At 41.8% G+C, this 22,327-nt stretch overlaps 1 protein-coding gene and 1 pseudogene across 1 annotated transcript; one reads left to right on the forward strand and one right to left on the reverse strand.

The window, feature by feature from the left end:
- Positions 1 to 994: 994 nt before the first annotated feature.
- On the reverse strand, positions 995 to 21,309 carry LOC103096497 (gasdermin-A-like). The gene is made up of 12 exons (XM_007506626.2): positions 21,202 to 21,309; positions 20,986 to 21,057; positions 18,863 to 19,078; positions 9,680 to 9,863; positions 8,780 to 8,948; positions 5,916 to 6,009; positions 5,660 to 5,710; positions 5,219 to 5,257; positions 4,359 to 4,543; positions 2,465 to 2,615; positions 2,002 to 2,075; positions 995 to 1,622 (listed from the first exon to the last, which is right to left on the reverse strand). Exons 3-12 carry the CDS (start codon positions 19,071 to 19,073, stop codon positions 1,320 to 1,322), a joined length of 1,461 nt encoding a protein of 486 aa, XP_007506688.2. The 5' UTR covers positions 19,074 to 19,078; positions 20,986 to 21,057; positions 21,202 to 21,309; the 3' UTR covers positions 995 to 1,319.
- LOC130456914 (transmembrane and coiled-coil domain-containing protein 3-like) lies at positions 20,802 to 22,322 on the forward strand (annotated as a pseudogene).
- Positions 22,323 to 22,327: the final 5 nt, after the last annotated feature.

Genomic DNA, 22,327 nt, shown 5'->3' on the forward strand with positions numbered 1-22,327 from the left:
AGATTGGCTCTATTTGTGTGCAGTGTTTTGTAATTCTGTCCATATAATTCCTGTGTATGTCTTGACAAGTAGATTCCCAGGTATTTTATATTGTCTAGAGTAGAAGTTTTCTTTCTAACTCTTACTACTGGATTTTGTTGGTAATATGTAGAAATGCTTCTGATGTATCTGGATTTATTTTGTATCCTGTAACTTTACTAAATTTATTAGTTATTAATTATTTCAATCAGTTTTTTAGTTTATTCTCTATGATTCTTTAAGTATACCATCATATCTACAAAGAGTGAGAGTTTAGTTTCCTCATTGCTTACTTCAATTCTTTCTCTTTCTTTTTCTTTCCTTATTGCTAAAACTTGTATTTTAATACAATATTAAATAACAGTGGTGATAATGGGCATCCTTGCTTCAACCTTGATCTTATTGGGAAGGCTTCTAAATGATCACCATTGCAGATGATACTTGCTGATGGTTTTAAGTATATGCTACTTACCAATTTAAGGAATGAGTCATTTATTCCTATGCTTTCTAGGGTTTTTAATAGGAATGGGTGTCATATCTTTTGCTACTGCTTCAGATGTGCCCAAGACCCCTTGCTGTGGTCAGACCTGCCCTGGCGAGCTGTGCTCCATCTCCACCCTGGTGCACTAGATCTCTCATCCAGGGCTCCTAAGTTGTTTTGTGCTAAAAATTACTTCATCTTGTCTTTTTGTGGGTTGTGCTGCTCCAGAATTCATTTGGAGTCATTTTATCATAGTATTTTGGAGGATAATTTGGTAAAAATCAGATGGGTCCCTACCCCTTGTCCATCTTCTTGGCCCCCTTGTGATATACATGTACATATTCTTCTGTGATGCTGGAGGAGATCATCAGAGTCATCAAAAAATGAATCTTGGCTTCAGGATCAAATCTTCTCTGATGTAATAAATATGGAAATCACTTTAAAAGACTGATATATATTAATTTAAGGTCGCCAAGGAATTCAGCTATGTAATTCCTAAATGAAAACTCAAGTCAGCAGTCAACCTTTTATGGAGTTTTTAATTACAAACAGGAGGAAGAAAGGTATGAGAGAGAGGGAGAGAGAGAAAGAGAGAGAGAGAGAGAGAGAGAGAGAGAGAGAGAGAGAGAGAGAGAGAGAGAGAGAGAGAGAGAGAGAGAGAGAGAGAGAGAGAGAGAGAGAGAGAGAGAGAGAAAGGGGAGAGAAGGGAATAGGGCTTAAATAACTCCTCTGCTTAGGCTGGGCCAAAGGCCCAAGCCCTTAGATAGCTGAGGCAAAGAAAAGAGATCAGTCCCTATCACTCACGTGACCAAATTCCTCTTTACTTTCCCCTCCTTGAGAAGTTCAGGGTGTTAAGGACTTTAGTGAAGGGGCTGCTAAACCAAGAGGTTCTAGATAATGCTTGAAAAACAGAGAGGACAGCATATAGGGCACAGAGAGGAGGCAGGACATCAGGGTCCCAGGCAAAGAGGGGACCATCACCCTGTAGGTCAAGGCCACAGAGACCTATCAGGGCCTGCGTCACAGTCAGCTCCTCTCCTTGAAGGCTCTGGAGGAGCTCACAATGGAGAGGAAATGATCCTGCCTCAGTTCGAAGGAAATTCTCGTCCAGGATGGTCTTCATCTGGTGGTTAGAGAGAGAAAGAGAATGTGTTCCCCATGTAGTCAATCCTCATTTATCTGCTTTAGAGATTGCCTGTAATAAATCTGAATCCTAAGCCAGCCATGTTCTTCTCCCTAATCCTCCTGGGCCTCTGGGCAGGCTTCTGGGTCCTGCTAGGCTCCTTGGAGGCAATGTGGTAGATTAGAATGGGTGCCAGGTGAACTGTCTCAGTCACTAATGAGGGGTTGGACCTTGGTCACAGCAGGCTGACTCTCAGAAGCTTTAAATGGATTCCACAGTGTCCTAGACCTCTTCCAGCCCTCAATCTCAATTTTGTTTTCTAGTCCTTCGGTCCTGTCCTGAGTACCTCAGCTACAGCCCCAACCTCAGTCCTCCTTACCAGTTCTAGCTGTTGGGAGAGAATCTCCTTCTCCACAGACATTGCCAGCAGTTGCTGTTGCTCCTCACTCAGCTCTGGGGAGAGGCAGAAGGGGCCAAAGAAAAGAGGAGGAGGATCAGAGAAGGAAATGGAGGGCAGAGCCTGAGAGAAGCAGGAAGTCTGTTCTAAGCAAGTAGATATGGGAAGTGGTCCCAGGGTGGGGAATGGGGCTGTGCTAACCACTGGGACACGTGGATGGGAAGGGCCATACATTCTCTGTCCCCCAGAAAGTTTGCTTAGGGCAGGTGGACTAGGAAGTCTTCTTAACTTGGAGAACAAAGCTATGGAGGCTGGACTGTTTGATCTTTTGCAGAGTGGGAGGGAGGAACACTGACATGAGTTACCAAGCACTGTTCAGACTCTGGCATCATGGAAATGTGCCCTGTGGAGGCTGTTCCAGTGGGACCCACCATATTGTCCTTACCGTGGAGTGCTCCCAACAGGTAGAGAATGCTCCCTGCCCAGGAAGGGTTGAGTTTGCCTGAAGCATCCTGCAGCTTGGCTAGGATGGCATCCCCAGGGCCCCCTAGGAATCCTGGGGTCACTGGCTCCTCAAGGTCCAATGCTCGGTTCATCTGATGGGGGCAGATAGCAGGCAGTGAGGGGGCAGTAATAGGAACAACACTCTCCTACTCTGACATCTTGCATTTCTCACTAGTTCACACTAGTGAAACATCAACAGCAAAATCTGTAGTTTCAGCATTAGTCAAGAATGAATTTCAGATTGACCAATTGCCCATTCTGTGTACTGGATCAGTAGTATTCTATCCTGGGTATCAGCTTTGTGCCTAATCTGTTGTATTAATTATGTTGCTCTATATTTACTGTAGATGAGAACTTTCTAGAACTATAAGATATAATTAATTACCTAAAGTGGCTCTCCAATGTATAACATTCTGCCTACCCCATCCCCACCCCCTTGTTGTTCCTGATGGGAAGTGAGACCTCTTCCACATTGACAAATGCCAATAAGGTAGATAATGGGGAACAAGGGCCCTGTACCTTGGGGACTCTGGCATTCCAGAAGAATTTCCCAAATGTGGGCATGCTACTTATTCTCTCTGACATACATGCCAAACTCAACAACACACCACCTAAATTTGGCCTCGCTCACATTCCAGGGTTTTGGAGAAAGGTGAAGACTTCTGTAGAATGGGAGATGACTAGCCCATAGACCCCAATAACTATGCCAACCCCAATCCCCAGAGTGTGGAAGCTTCTACTCTATAGAGGCAGAGGAAGCTAGTACTCTACAGTGGAGCTGCTACTCCATACTAGAAGTTACCAACCATACCTGCACAGCTGCTATTCCATCATCTTCAGGGAGGCTACCCTACTAGCCCCATGGCTCATTCATTAGCCTTAAGGCTACCTGATTCGCTTCTAGACCAGCATTGGTGAACCTTTTAGAGATCCTGTGCCTGAAGTTCACCTTCAAGCTGTGTGTGAGCCCTTCCACATTACCTCAGAGAGCAGAGGGAGTAAGTGCTCACTTTAGTCTGCTGGACAGAGGGGTGGGGCATGCAAAAAACAAAACCTACTTGGGTGCTGTGAAGAAGGGGAGCAGAGCAGCCCCCTCTGTGACACTGGGGTACACATACTATGCCTTCACCAACATGGTTCTAGACTATTCCACCCTCTATTACACCACCACAAACCTCTCCTTCCAATAAAATTCTTTTCTTACTTCTGGATTAAAAGGAATTTGAGTCTCCCATTCTTGGGGTGAGGCCCTGCTACAAACTCAGGTGTGCTTCTCCCACAACTCATCTGGGAAAGGATTGTCAGGGATTCCACAGGCTTTTTAAAAAAGTGCTTACTATGTGCCAGGAACTGTGCTAAATCTATGAGATACAGAGAAAGGCAGTAACTGGGTCCCTGCCCACAAGGAACTCACATTCTGATGGGGGAGCCAAGAGAAAATAATGATGTACATCCACAGTATAGGGAGGGTAGATGAGAGGTGATCTCAGAGGAGAGGTTCTAGCAGTGGGGCACTCAGAAAGTCTCCTGAAGAAGGTAAAGTTTGAGTTTTGGCAGGAGCATTCAGTGGGGCATTCCCAGGAAAGGGAAGACAGAGGGGGGTATTATTCCAGAGCTGGAGTCCTTTCTCTCCATTCAGAAGAGGAGTCTTCAAGGGATGTGAGGTATCTCCCTCATCACCTAGGGAACTTGGTCTTGTTCCTCTCCATATCCCTCCTCACCCATGAAGCTCCTTTTCTGCCCAACAACATGTTTTCATGAGAAGATATCTGACCCTCCCCCCTCCCCAGACCCTACTCCATGCTCCTGCATGTCTGCCAATGTGTCTACTTTACCGTGTCCTCCAGCTCTTGTAGGGCTTTGGCCTGACCCAGAAGCCCCAGGAGAGCCTCCATCAGGCTTTGCCGGTGTTTTAGGGTCAAGGTCTCCAAGATGTGGATCTCTGGTTTCACCTGTGCCTGAAGTGCCTGGAATCCGGTGGTGCTTTGGGAGGGTAGCTCAGGCTCCTGCTGCTGCTTTACTTTGGAAACAGAATGGTTGGCACCAGGACCTTTGAGTTTCACATTGCTAAATCCACACATTCTCAGCCCCTAATCCCATCATTCAGCCAGGAGCTTTCCTTATTCCTGGAATTGCCCAGGCCTTCCCTTTTTCCTTGGAATCTTTTCCTGTTTTCAGTTCCTTGTCCTCTTGGTCCTTTACTTCTGTATTTCTCAACCCCAATTACCTTCCCCCTCTTCTGTCTCTGATTCCCCTTCCCTTCTCCCCTTCTCTCTACTTCTCCCTTTCCTGCTCTCTGTCCCAATAGTCTCCATTTTCTCTCTTCCCATCTTCTCTCCCTCACCCTTTTCCCTCTCTTCTCCATTGCTCCCTTCTCCCGTCTCTTTCTCTCTAATTTTCTTTATTATCCTCTATTTCTTCCTCTTCCTCTTCCTCTTCCCCTTCCTCTCTCCCTCAACCAACTCTGCCCCTCAAGGCTCCAGCTCTAAAGGAACTGTTTGCCTGGCTGCAGTGTCTTTCCCCCCTTTCTTCTCTTTAGATTGGGGCTTCTTGAAGTTCTGGGCCCAGGGCGAAAGCTCTGAGAGAAGGTAAGTCCATGATTTCTTCCTTGGCTTTCTAACATCTTCTCTGGGTCTAACCCTGACTCCCTAGATGGAGTTTAGTTGTGAAGGGAGGGGCTGGTTCAGTTCCTTACTTGAATCTGGGTCGCCATTGTCCCGCAATAGTCTGAGGCCTGCAATGAAGACACAAACCAAATCAGAGACACTCCAGATAAGGCAGACACAGAGAGGTAGGGAGCAGTGCTGAAATAATGCAGAAGGTAATGTAACCTCTATACCTCTTCCCCTCTTCACCAGGTAGGAGGCCTGGGGACCAGAGATCTTGTCCTAAAGAGCTTCTGCAGAAGACTCTGAGTTCCCTCCTCCCCATCTTCCCTGCCTCCCTCCAGGACATTCTCATGGACTTCATCTCATCATCTTCCTCCTACTCAAAGCACCTGCACCACACATTTTTCCCCCTTCCGGAGCTTGGGGACCTACGTAACCCCTTCCTCCCCAGATTTTCTCTATTCTTTCTCTTAGCTCCATCAGATCATGGGCTATATTTGGGAAGAGGAGCCCCGGGCAACACGTACTGTAAGGCATATCAAAGTATCCTCTAAAGTCTTCATCTTGTTCCAAGGCGACTGTAGGGAATAGAGAAGGGGAAGGCATGAGTTATCACTGGTTCCTTGCTGTGTTTAGGAGCTCTCCAGGGAAGGCAGAGATGAGGAGTCATTAGATAAGGGTAAGGAGAGCACCTGGGAAGTCAGGTCTGCTAGGCACTGATCATTGTGGCACTGTGACCCCAAACAAATGCTCGTTTGCTCCCCTCCCTTCTCTGAAACATACCCCAATCTCTGTGGAAAAAGTGAAGCCGCTTTACTCGGAAGGCCAGGATGGAGCCCTCAGAGACATGGATGGTGGAATCGAAGCTAAAGGAACCCTGGAGGAAGCCGGGAGATCCAGGTGGGGAAAGAGAGAGAAACGGATCATACTCATGAAGATAACGGATATTTGCATACTACTCTATGGTCACAAAACACATGCTCATAGGAAGGTTTTCTAGTGGCCTAAATGTAGAATTTAGATTCAAAGAACCCGACTCATCTTACGTCAAAAACTGAGAAGTGGCACAAGTATGAGAATGGGCAAGAAGAGATGGATTCATGGTGGGGGGAATGTAGGAGTAAGGGATAAAATGGAGGGAAAGGGCCCATTGTTTTCCTTTAGTTGATTAGTCCAGACTGACTCTCCATGTCCCAACTGAGGTTTTCAAAGCCCCTGAAGTGGTTGGTCCATTTGCTTCTCCAGCTCATTTAACAGATGAAGAAACAGAGGTAAAGAGGGTTAAGCGCTTTGACGAGGGTGACACAGCTAGTAAGTGTCTTCCTGAGGTCTTCCTGGCTCCAGCTCTAGCACCTTATCCATTGCAATGCCTCGCGTCCCCTAGCTATGTGACCTTAGTTGGCACTGACTTTCTCTGTGCATCAGGTTCCTCAAAATCTAAAAATGGGGATGGCCTATTCTGAAAAGTTAACGTGAAGCTCAGTTGAGACAATAGAAGGAGAAATTCTGCAAGACTTTATAAATATAATATAGATAAGTCCTAGGATTTTGACCTGGGAGGGACCTTAGAAGGACTGAAGAGATAGGGACCAGACCTATGAATTTATTGCAATGGCCTTTAAGAGTTGACAAGAGCACTGACTGAGAGGTTGAATAAATTGCCCAGGGTCACAGAGCTAGTGTGTCTGAAAGAAAGAATTAAAGTCTCTGTTCTTCCTAGTTTTCAGTCAGCTCTTCATTTACTGTGCCATGAGGCACAGAGGTGGATAGGGCACTGGGCCTAAAATGAGCAAAACCCATGTTCAAATCTAGCCTGAGACACTCTCTGTGTGACCCTGGGCAAGTCACTTAACCTCTGTTTCCCCTCATTTTCTACCCACTGTTAAATGGGAATGATAACAGAACCTATTTCATGGGGTTAACAAATGATATAATGTTTGTAAAGTGTTTAACATGGTGCCTACCTAGTAGAGGGTAGGTACTTCATAAATGTTTTTTCCCTTTTCCCTCTCCTTACGGAATCATAGATATAGAGATGTCAGGAGACATAAAAGACATTCTTTTTAGCTTCATTTTATTAAGGCCAAGTGAGATGAAATGACTTGTTAAGGGTCAGTCTATCAATAAACATTTATTAAGCATCTCCTATGTGTCAAGCACTGTGCTAAACTCTTGAGGCAAAAAAAAAGAAGGAAAAAAATTACAGATCAACTTCCTTAATGAATATTGATGCAAAAATGTTATATGTAAAATAGTAGCAAAATGACTACAGCAGTATATCACAAGGATCATTCCCTTTGATCAGGTGAGATGTATGCCAGGAATGAAGGGCTATTTTAATATTAGAAAAACTATCAGCATAATTGACAACATCAATAACCAAACTAACAGAAATCACGTTTATCTCCATAGATGAAGAAAAAGCCTTCAATCAAATACAAAATCCTTTCCTATCATAAACACTAGATAGAATAGGAATAAGTGGGCCTTTCCTTTGATAAGCAGTATCTATCTAAAACCATCAGTGTCATCTGCAATGGGACAAATTAGAAGCCCTCCCAATACGATCAGGAGAAAAGCAAAGATGCCCATTATTACCACTATTATTCAATAGTGTTCTAGAAATCCTAACTTTAGCAATAAGAAAAGGAAAAAAAATTGAAAGAGTTAAAGTAGGCAATGAGAAACTAAACTACCATTCTTTATAGATGATATGATTGTATACCAATCGAATCCTAAAAAATCAACTAAAAGAGGAGTGAAATAATAACTTCTGCAAAGTTGCAGAATACAAAATAAACCCACCGAAATAATCAGCATTTCTATATGTTTCCAATAAAGACCAGCAGCAAGAGATAGAAAGAGAAATTCCATTTAAAAGAACACTAGAGACTATAAAATACTTGGGACTGTATTTGCCAAGACCAACATAGGAATGATAAGAACTCAATTACAAAACACTTTTCACAGAAATAATGTCAGATGTAAACAATTGGAAAAACATTCATTGTAGCATAGCATACTATAAGAAAAATGACAACTCTACTTAAATTAATTTACTTATTTGGTGCCATTCCAATCGAACTAACAAAAATTATTTCACACAGGTAGAAAAAATAATAAAATTCCTCTGGAAGAATGAAAAGTGCATGATATAAATGGAATTCATCAAGAAGAGGTAAAAGACAGCTTTTATCTACATGGTGTTCACAATCTAATGGAGGGAAACATGTAAACAACTATATACAAAGCAAACTATATATAGGATAATAAAGAAATACTTAAAAGAAGGAAATCACTGGAATCAGGAGGGATTGAGGCAGGCTTCACATGGCTAGTGAGTATCTGAAGCAGGATTTGAAAATTTGGAGTCTTCTTGACTGCAAAGCCAGTGTCTACTGTCTACACCATGCAAGAACAATATTAAGAAGTAATGACTTAATTAGGAGTACTATTAGGAAGACAGTAAAGAAAATGATCATTGGACCTATACATGTTCCAGAGGAGAAGGCTAAAGGCCTGGATTCTTCAAGGGAAAGGGCCTGAGCTATGTCATGTATCTTTGTGTGATGGTAGCCTTGGGTTTCCCAGTGTAATGGATTGGGCAGCTGAGCTGCATGAAGGGCCAGAAGTGTCAGAATTCCAACCTTGAACTGCAAAGCATTAAGGAGAGGGACATATATGCCTGCATCAGCCTTCCTCCTCTTCTCCAGCTTGGCATCCTTCAGTGTCTCTACTGCCTCAGTCACCATATACAGATTCTCATTATGCTCCCGAAGCTTCTTCAGAATGTTTGGCTCTGGCACCTTCAGTTTCCTGGGAGAGGAAGAATCATGGTTTTCATGAGGCTCTGGGCCTGAGAATGGACAATAGTTTTTCTTCCCAAATTTTCCTCCCTCTACTGTCTAGCTGACCCACTGTGAGCTTACTCTCTCCCCATCCCTCCTGGGTTCCAGACATTATAGAGGAATACTCCATACAGTCAATGGTTGCCATAAGAGCTGGGACCTGCCTTGACTCACCTGATTTGGCTGAAATGTTCATGAGTCTTTGAGTTCACTATGTTGGTAGCTAAGTGATACAATAAAGATAAGGGACTTGTGGTCAGGAAGATTCTCTCTAGCCAAGTCATTGGACCTCTCTCCTCCTCAGTTTCCTCAAGTGTAAATCAGGGATAATCCTAGCACCCACCTCCCAGGGTTTATTAGGGTCAAACAAGATAACATATGTGAAGTGCTGTGCAAGCCTTAAAGTGCTTTACAAGGGCCAGTTTCTCTTAATTATTTACAGAAATCTATGTGGGGCCTCTCTGAGATTATGGGTATCTAAGTGTCTGCATTTAAATGTCTTTGTGTGTCCATGAATGCTTGTGTTTTTATGTGTTTTTGAATGAATGAAAACCTCTGATTTGTGGTTTTGTATCAGGATGTCTCTTTGTCATTGCAAGCCTATGCTTGCAAAAAGAGGGTAGGGCTGGAGCCTACTAGAGGGATCCATATGCCAACTCTTATCATCAGCTCTTGAGCCCTTTCCAACCTAGGCCTCACCGTTTCCTTAAGGACTCCAACTCGTGCACGACGCTCAGTTTCTGAATCTCCAGGTAGTTATTATGGGAGCCACCAGCAGAAAAGGTGATCATCCCAGTAATCCCAATGTCTGCAGCAGTGACTCCAGTTGCCATAGTCTTCTCAGTGTTTTCTCCAATTTTAATCACTGGATCTTTACTTGGCTCTGCCAGACAGAGACAACAGATCTTATCTTGTTACCCTGCTTAATTGATTTATTTATTTTTCTTTAAAACAGGCTTCTATTTATTGATGGTAGAAAAAAGACAGTTTTCATAGGAATATATTTTCAGAAACTGTATTCTGCTGATCTGTCTCTAACTCTTGATAATAATTTCATTTAACACAAAGGCGGTCTTGGGTATTCTTTTTTTTTTTTATAACAATATTTTATTTGATCATTTCCAAGCATTATTCATTAGAGACAAAGATCATTTTCTTTTCCTCCCCCCCCCCCCCCCCCCATAGCCAATGCGTGATTCCACTGGGTATCCCATGTGTTCTTGATTCGAATCCATTTCCATGTTGTTAGTATTTGCATTAGAGTGTTCATTTAGAGTCTCTCCTCAGACATGGCCCCTCAACCACTGTAGTCAAGCAGTTGCTTTTCCTTGGTGTTTTACTCCCACAGTTTGTCCTCTGCTTGTGGATAGTGTTTTTCTCCTAGATCCCTGCAGATTGTTCAGGGACATTGCATTGCCACTAATGGAGAATTCCATTACATTCGATTGTACCACAGTGTATCAGTCTCTGTGTACAACATTCTCCTGGTTCTGCTCCTTTCGCTCTGCATCACTTCCTGGAGGTTGTTCCAGTCTCCATGGAATTCCTCCACTTTATTATTCCTTTTAGCACAATAGTATTCCATCACCAACATATACCACAATTTGTTCAGCCATTCCCCAATTGATGGACATCCCCATATTTTCCAATTTTTTGCCACCACAAAGAGCGCAGCTATGAATATTCTTGTACAAGTCTTTTTCCTTATTATCTCTTTGGGGTACAAAACCAGCAGTGCTATGGCTGGATCAAAGGGCAGTCTTTTATCACCCTTTGGGCATAGTTCCAAATTGCCCTCCAGAATGGTTGGATCAATTCACAACTCCACCAGCAATGAATTAAAGTCCCTACTTTGCCACCAATCTGCTAGTTGTGAGGTGATACCTCAGAGTTGTTTTGATTCTCATCTCTCTGATTATAAGAGATTTAGAACATTTTTTCATGTGCGTATTAATAGTTTTGATTTCTTCATCTGAAAACTGCCTATTCATGTCCCTTGCCCATTTATCAATTGGAGAATGTCTTGATTTTTTGTACAATTGATTTAGCTCTTTGTAAATTTCAGTAATTAAACCTTTCTCTGAGGTTTTTATGGGGATTGTTTCCCAATTTGTTGCTTTCCTTCTGATTTTGGTTACATTGGTTTAGTTTATACAAAAGCTTTTTAATTTGATGTAGTCAAAATTATTTATTTTACATTTTGTGACTCTTTCTATGTCTTGCTTGGTTTTAAAGTCTTTCCCTTCCCAAAGGTCTGACATGTATACTATTCTGTGTTTGCCTAATTTTCTTATAGTTTCCTTCTTTATGTTCAAGTCATTCACCCATTTAGAATTTATCTTGGTGTAGGGTGTGAGGTGTTGATCCAAACCTAATCTCTCCCACACTGTCTTTCAATTTTCCCAGCAGTTTTTATCGAATAGTGTATTTTTGTCCCTAAAGTTGAGATCTTTGGGTTTATCTTACTGTCTTGCTGAGGTCACTTGTCCCAAGTCTATTCCACTGATCTTCCTTTCTGTCTCTTAGGCAGTACCAAATTGTTTTGATGACTGTTGCTTTGTAATATAGTTTGAGATCTGGGACTGCAAGGCCCCCTTACTTTGTATTTTTTTTTTCATTATTTCCCTGGATATCCTTGATCCTTTCTTATTCCAAATAAACTTTGTTATGTTTTTTTCTAAATCAGTAAAGAAATTTTTTGGAAGTTCAATGGGTATGGCACTAAATATACAAATAAGTTTGGGTAGGATGTTCATTTTTATTATATTGGCTTGTCCTACCCATGAGCAGTTAATGTTTTTCCAATTGCTCAAGTCTAGTTTTAGTTATGTGGAGAGTGTTTTGTAGTTGTGTTCATATAGTTCCTGTGTTTGTCTCGGGAGATAGATTACTAGGTATTTTATTTTGTCTAAGGTGATTTTGAATGGGATTTCTCTTTCTAGTTCTTGCTGCTGAGCTGTGTTGGAAATATATAGAAAAGCTGATGATTTATGTGGGTTTATTTTGTATCCTGCAACTTTGCTAAAGTTGTTGATTATTTCGATTAGCTTTTTGGTTGAATCTCTAGGATTCTTTAAGTAGAGCATCATGTCATCTGCAAAGAGAGATAATTTGGTCTCCTCCATGCCTATTTTAATGCCTTCAATTTCTTTTTTCTTCTCTAATTGCTACTGCTAGTGTTTCTAGTACAATGTCAAATAGTAGAGGTGATAATGGGCATCTTAGTTTCACTCCTGATCTTATTTGGAATGCATCTAGTTTATCCCCTTTGCAGATGATATTAGCTGATGGTTTTAGATATATACTGTTTATTATTTTTAGGAACTACCCTTCTATTCCTACATTTATATCAATCTATATATATTAATATGTGGGGAAAATGTAATGTGTAAATAGGGGAAAAAAACAAAATAGGATAATCTTTCTCACACAAAGATTCACAAAGGGAAGGGGAGGGGAAGAAAACTCCTATAAGAAGGAGAGGAAGAGAGTTTTTACTTAAACCTTACTCTCAGGGAAATCAACTCTGAGAGGGAAGCATCCAGATCCATTGGGATCTTTAATTCTATCTTACCCAACAAGGGTAGGGAGAAGGGAAAACCAAGAGGGGTAGGGGGGAAGGAACACAAAAAGGAAGGGAGAGGGGGGAGGGGGAGGGAACAAAAAGGGAGGGGCTAGAAAGGGAAACATATCAAGGGAGGGGACAAGGTGGACTGATTTAAAGTAAATTACTGGATTAAAAGGTTAGAGCTAAAGAAGAAAGGTTAGAATTAGGGAAGGATATCAAAATGCCAGGGAGTCCACAAGTGACAATCATAACTTGGAATGTGAATGGGATGAACTCACCCATAAAAAGTAGACGAATAGCAGAATGGATTAGAATCCAAAACCCTACCATATGTTGTCTTCAAGAAAAACACATGAGGCGGGTAGACACCCACAAGGCCAGAATTAAAGGATGGAGTAAGACCTTCTGGGCCTCAACTGATAGAAAGAAGGCAGGAGTTGCAATCATGATATCTGATAAAGCCAAAGCAAAAATAGACCTGATTAAAAGGGATAGGGAAGGTAATTATATTTTGTTAAAAGGGACTTTAGATAATGAGGAAATATCACTAATCAATGTATGCACATACAATGTATGCACCAAATAATATAGCACCCAAATTTCTAATGGAGAAACTAGGAGAATTGAAGGAAGAAATAGACAGTAAAACCATATTAGTGAGAGATTTGAACCAACCATTATCAAATTTAGGTAAATCAAATAAAAAAATAAATAAGAAAGAGGTAAAAGAAGTGAATGAAATCTTAGAAAAATTAGAGTTAATAGACATATGGAGAAAAGTAAATAGGGACAAAAAGGAATACACCTTCTTCTCAGCACCACATGGCACATTCACAAAGATTGACCATACACTAGGTCACAGAAACATGGCATACAAATGCAGAAAAGCAGAAATAATAAATGCAGCCTTTTCAGATCACAAGGCAATAAAAATAATGATCAGTAATGGTACATGGAAAACCAAATAAAAAATTAATTGGAAATTAAACAATATGATACTCCAAAATTGTTTAGTTAGAGAAGAAATCATAGAAACAATTAATAATTTCATCAATGAAAATGACAATGGTGAGACATCCTTTCAAACCTTTAGGGATGCAGCCAAAGCAGTAATCAGAGGTAAATTCATATCCCTGAGTGCATATATTAACAAACTAGGGAGAGCAGAGATCAATGAATTGGAAATTCAAATAAAAAAACTCGAAAGCAAACAAATTAAAACCCCCCAGAAGAAAATCAAACTAGAGATCCTAAAAATTAAGGGAGAAATTAATAAAATAGAATGTGATAGAACTATTGATTTAATAAATAAGACTAGAAGCTGGTACTTTGAAAAAACAAACAAAATATACAAAGTACTGGTCAATCTAATTTAAAAAAAGGAAAGAAGAAAAGCAAATTAACAGCATCAAAGATGAAAAGGGGGACATCGCCTCCAATGAAGAAGAAATTAAGGCAATCATTAAAAATTACTTTGCCCAATTATATGGCAATAAATATACCAATCTCGGCAATATGGACAAATATATACAAAAATACAAACTGCCTAGACTAACAGAAAAAGAAAAAGAATTCTTAAATAATCCCATATCAGAAAACGAAATCCAACAGGCCATCAAAGAACTCCCTAAGAAAAAGTTCCCAGGGCCCGACAGATTCACAAGTGAATTCTATCAAACATTCAGAGAACAGTTAATCCCAACACTATACAAACTATTTGACATAATAAGCAAAGAGGGAGTTCTACCAAACTCCTTTTATGACACAAACTTGGTACTGATTCCAAAACCAGGCAGGTCAAAAACAGAGAAAAAAAATTATAGACCAATCTCCCTAATGAATATAGATGCAAAAATCTTAAATAGGATACTAGCAAAAAGACTTCAGCAAGTGATCAGAAGGGTCATCCACCATGTCTTGGGTATTCTTGAGGGTGGCAGATATGAATGATAGGGCCAATGAGATACCTTCCTTCTGTGATATATCTGTCAAGTATAGCGACTTAGTGGATAGAACACTGACTGGAATCAAGAAAAACTGAGTCTAAATCCCACCTCAGGTATAGTTTGTTCATCCTTTCAGTTGCATCTGACCCTTTGTGACTCAGTTTAGGATTTTCTGGTTGAAGTTTTGGAGTGTTTCGTGATTTTCTTTCCCTTTAACAGAGATGAGTGATTTGTCCAGGTTCATACAGCTAGTAAGGGTCTTGGGAAAATGGGTCTTTTTCACTCCAGACCTCTTATTTTATCTGTTGTGTCATATAACTGTCTATAAATCTGGTTGAGTCAATTAACTGATATTTTACCTTTGTTTTCTCATTCCTAAAATAAGAGGATTGGACTCAATAGCCTTAAGGGCATCTTCCAGCTTGAAATGGGCTCCTATGACCTCCTCCATCGTCCTGTCAACAGTACCTGCAGTTATATCTTTGGTGACCCTTGCTGAGGAGCTTCTGTAGAGTTGGACATGGTGACCTCTAGTGTACTTTCCAGACTTAAATATATGATATAAGGAGGTAATACTTTAGCTTAGCTTTGAATGAAATAAGGGATTCTAAGAGATGGCACTGATGAGAGTGTTCTTTCTAGGCTCAGAGAACTCATATAAAGCAAGATGATGATAGAGAGAATGTTACTTCTGAACAATGGCGATAAAGTTTTCCAGCATAAGTCCACTGATTGATTGTGTTTCTGTCAGTAAGTTCATAGAGGTTCATAGCCTGAAGACTGGTCAGTAGAGGATGAAATTTTTTTAATGAGGTTTTTTTTTTCATTTTTCCAGATTTCATGTCAGGACGATTTTCAATAATAATATTTCTGTACAAACTTTTTAAACTACCCCCACCCTCTCCCTTGTACTACTTCCCTCCCCCCAGTCCATTTGTTACCCTTCTATTTCAGTATAGGGCACAAATCAAATCTCTGCCCCAATGGATTGGATTGTTCTTCCCTCTTTGAGTCAATTTCAATGCACACGTGAGAGTTGAGTATTTCCTATCTCCAACCTCTTTGCCCTTCCAGTCTATTGATGTTCTCCTTCCTTTTTTGTGACATAAATTTACCCCATTTTGTTTCTTTTCCCATTTCTTTTAGTATTAACCTCTTTTTTAGCTCTAGCGCTCTCTCTCTCTCTCTCTCTCTCTCTCTCTCTCTCTCTCTTTCTCTCTCTCTATATATATATACACACACATATAAATATATTTATGCATACATATATCTATATACACATTTATGTCTTGGCATTTCATCCTATACAGTTTGCCACTACTCCCTCTAAGTGCAATTCTTCTAGCTACTCAGGTGATAGTAACAATTTTTGAGTTACCAATGACCTCTTTTCTTATAGGGATACATATCATTTTAACATATTGGGTCTCTTAAAAATAAGTTTTTTTCTTTTTTCCCTCTTTCTTAATTCCCATTTGATGATTCTCTCAAGTTCTGTGTTTGGGCATCACATTTTCTGTTCAGGTTTGGTCTTTTCTTTACAAATGCTTGGAATTCTTCCATTTTCTTAAATGACCATATTTTCCCCTGTGAGAATATAGTCAGTTTTGCTGGGTAGTTGATTCTTGGTTGTAGACCTAGTTCCCTTGCTTTCCAGAATATCATATTCTTGTTACCCGGCTTTAAATCCATCACCTCCAAAAAGACTACTTGAATTTCCTCACAGTATCATAGGCCCCTCTCTCTTCTCTAAAGTGAGCATGAATCAGGGAGTTTTCTCTCATCCTCTGGGAACATTTAAGTGCCAGCTCTAGCATTTTAAATGTTGGAAAGCCCTGGGAATTGTCCAAGAACATGTCATTTGTCATATGTTGAAGTTTGGTGGAAAGGGCACTAGATTTAGAGTGAGACCTTGATTTCAATCCTGGCTCTACTCCTTACTATGTTTGTGACTATCACCAAATCATGTCCCATCTCTTGGCCTCATTTTTTCCCTTTATAAAATGGGGTCAATTATGCCATCTGCTTCTTGGCAGAGAGATGGTGGCCTGGAGGGAAGACACACATTTTAAGACATGGTCAAAGTGTTGACTTATTTTGATTGTTAGAAGAATGTGTTCTATGAATGCATGGAATGGGAGCCAGAGAGAATTGGTGGGAGTTGACAATAATATTTTTACAAAGACCAAAAGATCAATAAAACAGTTCCTTAAGAAAGAAAACAATTATATTGAAATAGCTATGAAAATGTTTTTTAAAAAAGATGAGGTCAGAGATCCTCAGTTAAAAACACCAAATCTACAGGAAGGATCTTTGAATTAAAAGGAGAATATTGACAGGGACCCTCTGGGAGCTACCATATTGTGATTTAGTCCTCTGCTTAGTGACCATGAGTCTGTACTTGTAATTTGCTTCAGCTGTATAGTGAAACAAATATATAATGGCTAAGTAGAATCTTAGAGTTTATGATGTTCTTTATGAAAAAAAAAAAAACCAACAACCCCATACCTTCTGTCTTAGAATCAAGACTGTGTATTGTTCTAATGAAGAATAGTGGTAGATCCTAGGCATTGTGGGTTAAGTGACTTGCTCAGGGTCACTTAGCTAAGAAGAGTCTGAGGCCAATTTTGAACCCAGCACCTTCCATTAGAGTCTGGCTCTTGATCCACTGAGCCACCCAGCTGCCCCATCTGATGTTCTCTAGTAAGTCTCTCTTCCAATTTCCTTCTTTGGATGGCATTGCCATTTTTGCACATACTCAGACTCTTAACTTCCCCCTCTGTCTTCATCTGTAAATACTGTTTTTTCAAAGGTTATTAGTGCTTTGTGTCCCCTTCTATTTACCCTCTTTTCCCTTCTATTTTCCTCCTCATTTTTCCTCTCCTTTTTTCTTTTCTGTTCTCCTTTCTTCTTCCCACAGTCCTTTTTCTTCCTCCCTTCCTCCTTTCTTTCCTTCCATCTTTCTTTCCTTCACTCTGTCATTCCTTCATTCCTTCATTTGTTTGTTCATTCTTGTTTCTTACCTAAGAAAGAGTAGTCCCAGTGGCCCCTAAGACCCAGGTATTCAGAAAGTAGGGACTCTGATGCCAACAGAAAGTTTCTGTGTTTCAGAAAGTTACCCCTTCTTTATCTGGGTTGTGGTGGCCAAAGAGGGACCCATGATATGTTCAGAGTAAGAACTTTCAAGGTTGTCACCACTTAATTGGATCCTCTCCTACTCAGATTGTTCCTTTCCTCTTAAACTGATATCTGCTAATATATTGAGTGTACTCTTAATTCATATTCACTTCTCTATGATAATGCTCCAAGTCAGTGCCTTGAAGCTCTGCCTTGTACCTTCTTTCTCTGTGTCACCTTCATAGTGCCTCTGGTTGTCTAAGAGCTTTTTTTTCTTTCCAGACCTCTTTATGGTCCATGAGACCTGGATATCACTGGGTGAGTGCCTCTCCTGCCTTGTTCAGCTCCCCATTCCCTGTACCCACTTCCTTACTTGGAACGTAGCTATGCTAGAAACGTTCAACCCCATGTTATCATTGATCAAGAATCAACAACCTGATGTCTCCCTGATTATGATTTCAGAAATAGACAACCAATAAAATGTGCTGTATCAGACCCTTCCTCCCTAAAAATAAACCCTTAACTCTTCCTTCCCTGGGTTGTGGATTGCCCTAATGTGTAAAGGATGGCACCTATATGTCTGCATATTAAGAGCAGCAGTGAACAGAGCTTGGCCTGTCATGGGTGTTTCAAGCCCAGAGGATATCCTCTTGCAGCATCAGCAGCAGCCTCTGCCATGGTCTCATGAGCAATGGATTAGAGGCCAGATGAGGTCCTTCTAGGGGGTCAGTATCTTTTCTGGAGCTTACTGTCTCAGAGAGTTGCTTTAAGCAAGGAGAGTTTGTGGCTTACCTTGGCTTTCTCACCACTATGTATTAGAGGTGGAATTTGAACCCAGGTCTTCTTGACTCTAAGGCCAGCTCTAACCACTAAGTCATGCTGCATCTTTGTGGCTTAAAATATGTGTGCAATGAAAAGGTATTGTTTTTAACATCAGTAGCCAGTCTTCCTCTTGTAGGGATACCTGTGAGTCCTAAGGCAGCTGCAGTGAGCTGGTACATGCCCTCTCACCCCCTGAAGGATGGCCTTCAAGACCAAGAGAGGGTGAGCAACTGAATATATTGCCTGATGAGTTTTTCTCTCCTCTCCCTCCTTTGCAGGAATTCATAGCCTTGAGGACTGAATCTATAGCTGGTGTGTTTGCAGGGTTCCATGCAAGACTGCCTCATTTTTGACCATGGAAAGAATGTGTGTCTGTGTGTGTGTTTATGTATGTTTGTGGAGGGGGGTTGCTCTCATGGATGCCTCTACCTGGCAGTTCAGGTCCTTCCTCCAGAATATCTCTGAGAGAGAAGTCTGTCTTGACATATCGGACTCCCCAGAAGCTTGTTCTTGTTCTCTTCACCAGGCAGAAAGGCCGGAAGCAGGAAACATCAATGATGCTGGTGACAGGAATCAGCTCACCTGAGGGATCCAGCTGCCTTACCAAAGCCTGAGTGGTATCTTGAAACACAGAAGCCATGCTTTCTAAGAAGGGAATGGAGGAGGATAGAATGAAGCAAGAACCAGCTCTCTCAGCCTTTATCTGGCCATCCCTCCTCTCCTCAGCCGGGACCTGGATTCTTTCCTCTCACCCATATGGGAGGGCCTCCCTATGGCTGAATGGGCACACCTTGGATGGCCACAGCTGCGCTTCCATTTCACTCCTGGACTCCATCTAGGACCTCAGCCCACATCCAAAGTCTCCCATCTCTTTTCACCCTGTCTTCACTGGCCCACCTTGTGAGAGTTCCCACTTATCCCTGCCCTTGCTTGGCATAGAACTGATAGCTTTACCTGGCTTCTCTGACTCCCACGTCCCCAGCCCCTGTACCTCCCAGCTCTGAGCCCAGGGACCTGAGGACAGACAAGCAAAGAGAATAGATGTCTCTCCCCATAGATTGTCCCAAGTTCCATCTCTTACTGGACTTCTTAGTTCTTTGCCCTGTTCCCCATCCTCTGTGTTTCTTGTGAACGTAGAGAAAAGAAGAGATATGGAGAGATGAGAGATGGTGAACAAGGGGCAAAATCCTCCTTCTGTGCTCCCTCCATCAAGTTTATGCCAGAGACTGTTTCTCACAGACCCAAGAAGCCCTCAGGGTGACCCCCTCTTACTTGCTGGATCTCCTGTCTCTTTCCCAGCAGGACTTTGGGGGATTAGAAGTCCCCAAATGATTTCAGGGTAAGACTTGAGGCTGAAGGGGACCCTTCTCTCTGTAGGTTCTGGGCTTACTTCAGAGGAACTATTTTTGGATGCCTCTCAGGTGCAATGGCCATATTGAATGGGGATTCAGCTGTTCAAGTTAATGGAAAAATAGAGGTGTCACACGTGTCCCCACTGTGTGGATAGAAACCACTCCCTATGCTGGTCCTACTCCACATCCCATTTTATGTGTGTACTCTTCATGAGGGAGGGGGGCACAGGTAAAGGAGGTGTGGTGCTGGAGGGGACACCTTTCTCTCTGGGTTGGTGCTGAGGTGGAAGATGGTCTGGAGTGGGAGCTCTGGTGGCTGCTGGGAGCTCGAGGTTTTCTTGTTGGCTTAAGCAGTGTAGGGGGCTGTGGATTTCGGCTTCCTGATTCAGCTTAGGTATTTAGCTAGGTGATATTTTCTGTCTCCTTCCTGTATTTTCCTCTTTTTGCTTTATCTCCACTTTTGTTAAAACTTAATTGTTAAGAGCTACTCACAGGCTCCTGACTCGAGAATTAATTTTATAGATGGCAACCACCATCTTTTTAAAATTAATATTACATTTAATAACTTTACTTTCATTATTACACCACCCTTAAGTCTTCACATAGTTCCCTTCCTAGAAGCCAGCACAAGTTGTCCCAGCCTACCCCTGGGGAATGGGGAGAGAAGAACCCTTGGGATATAATGGTGAACCAGACAGTGGTTCCCATTAAGTGGGGGCAGGGTGGGCAGCAGAGAGGGAAATTTGGCTCAAAGAGCTCCTATGAAAAAATCTTGCCCTTTCCTCCTTAGAAGCCTGGAGCTGCCAATTTTTGAGCCTGAGAGAATGCCAGATCTCCTGTCATTTCTGAGTATTTGCATTAATTTATGTGGGGAATGGGCTATTAGATGTCTACTCTTGTCTACGGAAAGGGAAAGAGAAAACAAAGGGTTTCAATCCCTTCCTGGAAAGAACAGTCTAGAAAATAGGAGGAGAGCTGAAGAGTGATACAGAGGCCATTCATCCAAAAAAGTGGAGATGACGTTTCTTCTATTTGGAGAATCGGATGGTAACAGGGTCCAAAGGCAAAACGGAGAAATGTTTCAGAAGGAGGCATTAGAAAAGGGACAAGGATTCTGGTGCTAAGAAGGTTGAAATGAGGAAGGAACTTGTTTAGTGTCGAAAATTTTCCCTCAAATAACTGTAAAAGAAAGTGACTTACCAAACTTTGGAGCAATGAAGCAGTTTTCCAGAGCAGAAGAGCTGGGAGGGTCAGCAAGAACAACCTAGTTCTCTGGGGTGGGAGAGAAGCAGTTACTTGGGCAGAAAGTCTGAGCTTTTTTCTTTTTCTGAATTTTTTACTTTCGTTTCTGATAAAACTAATCACATCTGGGGAAGAGGGGCGGGGAGTTACTGCTCTGGCGGGAACCTTCCTCACCTTGAGAGAGATGCTGGAGAAGGAAGCCCCTTGTCCTTCTGGCTCTAGCTGCTCTGCTCCTCAGGTCCTCACTGCAGAAGACTTGCAGCTCTGCACCCCCCCCCCCCTTCTTCCTGCCCTGCCCTGCCCTTCCTGTCCTGCCTGGGTAGGCCAGGTCCAGGACCAGTGCTCCAGGGTTAGTGAGAGAGCAGGCCCCGCCCGAGGAGGAAGAAACAGAATATGTTGAGCTTCTGGCAGCAGATAAGCATCAAGTTGAAGCCCTTAAAAATATGCAACATCAGAACAAAAGTCTGTCCATGCTTGATGGAATTCGTGAAGATGTAAGAAAGGCAGCAGATCGCTCAGAAGAAGAAATAGAGGAACATGTTTTTGATGACAACAAGGCAGTAATGGGGGCCAATTTTGAGGCAGTTTTGAGAGTAGAAGAGGAGGAAGCCAATTCCAAGAGAAATGGATCAAAACATGAAGTAGAGATCATTTGGGCCTTAGTATGCTAAGTGACTCTCAAAACAATCAGTATCTATTGAGTAAGCCCAGAGAGTCAACAATTCCAGGAGCTGATCCCCCCTTCTGAAAGGATGTTGTTACCATAGCGATGCTGTCTTTACCATGTGGATGGATATGTACCAAGAGGGGATTGCCTACAAGGTTTGGTTACATTATTTGTGGTGTACTACTGGCACCCTCAGGATTAAACAGTATTAAGTCTGTTGTGCCAGTGGAGACATCAGGAGCATTTGGGGTGTTTTTACTCTCTTTCTTGTTGGCTTGGAGTTTTCCCCAGAAAAGTTGAGAAGGGTTGCAAGGAAGATCTCCTTGCAAGGCTCATGCTATGTGACATTCCTAATGATGACATTTGGCTTATTGTGGGGACACTCTTGACAAATCAGACCAACACAAAGTGTTTTTATTTCTAATTGTTCATCCTTATCAAGTAGAGCCTTGGGGTCCAGGTTCCTTGTTGGTGGTGCCCGAGGTGAGAAAGAAGGTGATCTTGACTAGAGCAGTGTGCTCCTTGGCATGCTGGTGATGCAAGATGTACAGCTGGGATTACTGGTTACTGTTTTTCTTGTATGTCTTATTATAAAGTCATCTTATGGGGCCATATTATCGAAAGTTGCATATG

The sequence above is a fragment of the Monodelphis domestica genome, chromosome 2 (assembly GCF_027887165.1).
Source record: "Monodelphis domestica isolate mMonDom1 chromosome 2, mMonDom1.pri, whole genome shotgun sequence".
NCBI lineage: Eukaryota > Metazoa > Chordata > Mammalia > Didelphimorphia > Didelphidae > Monodelphis > Monodelphis domestica.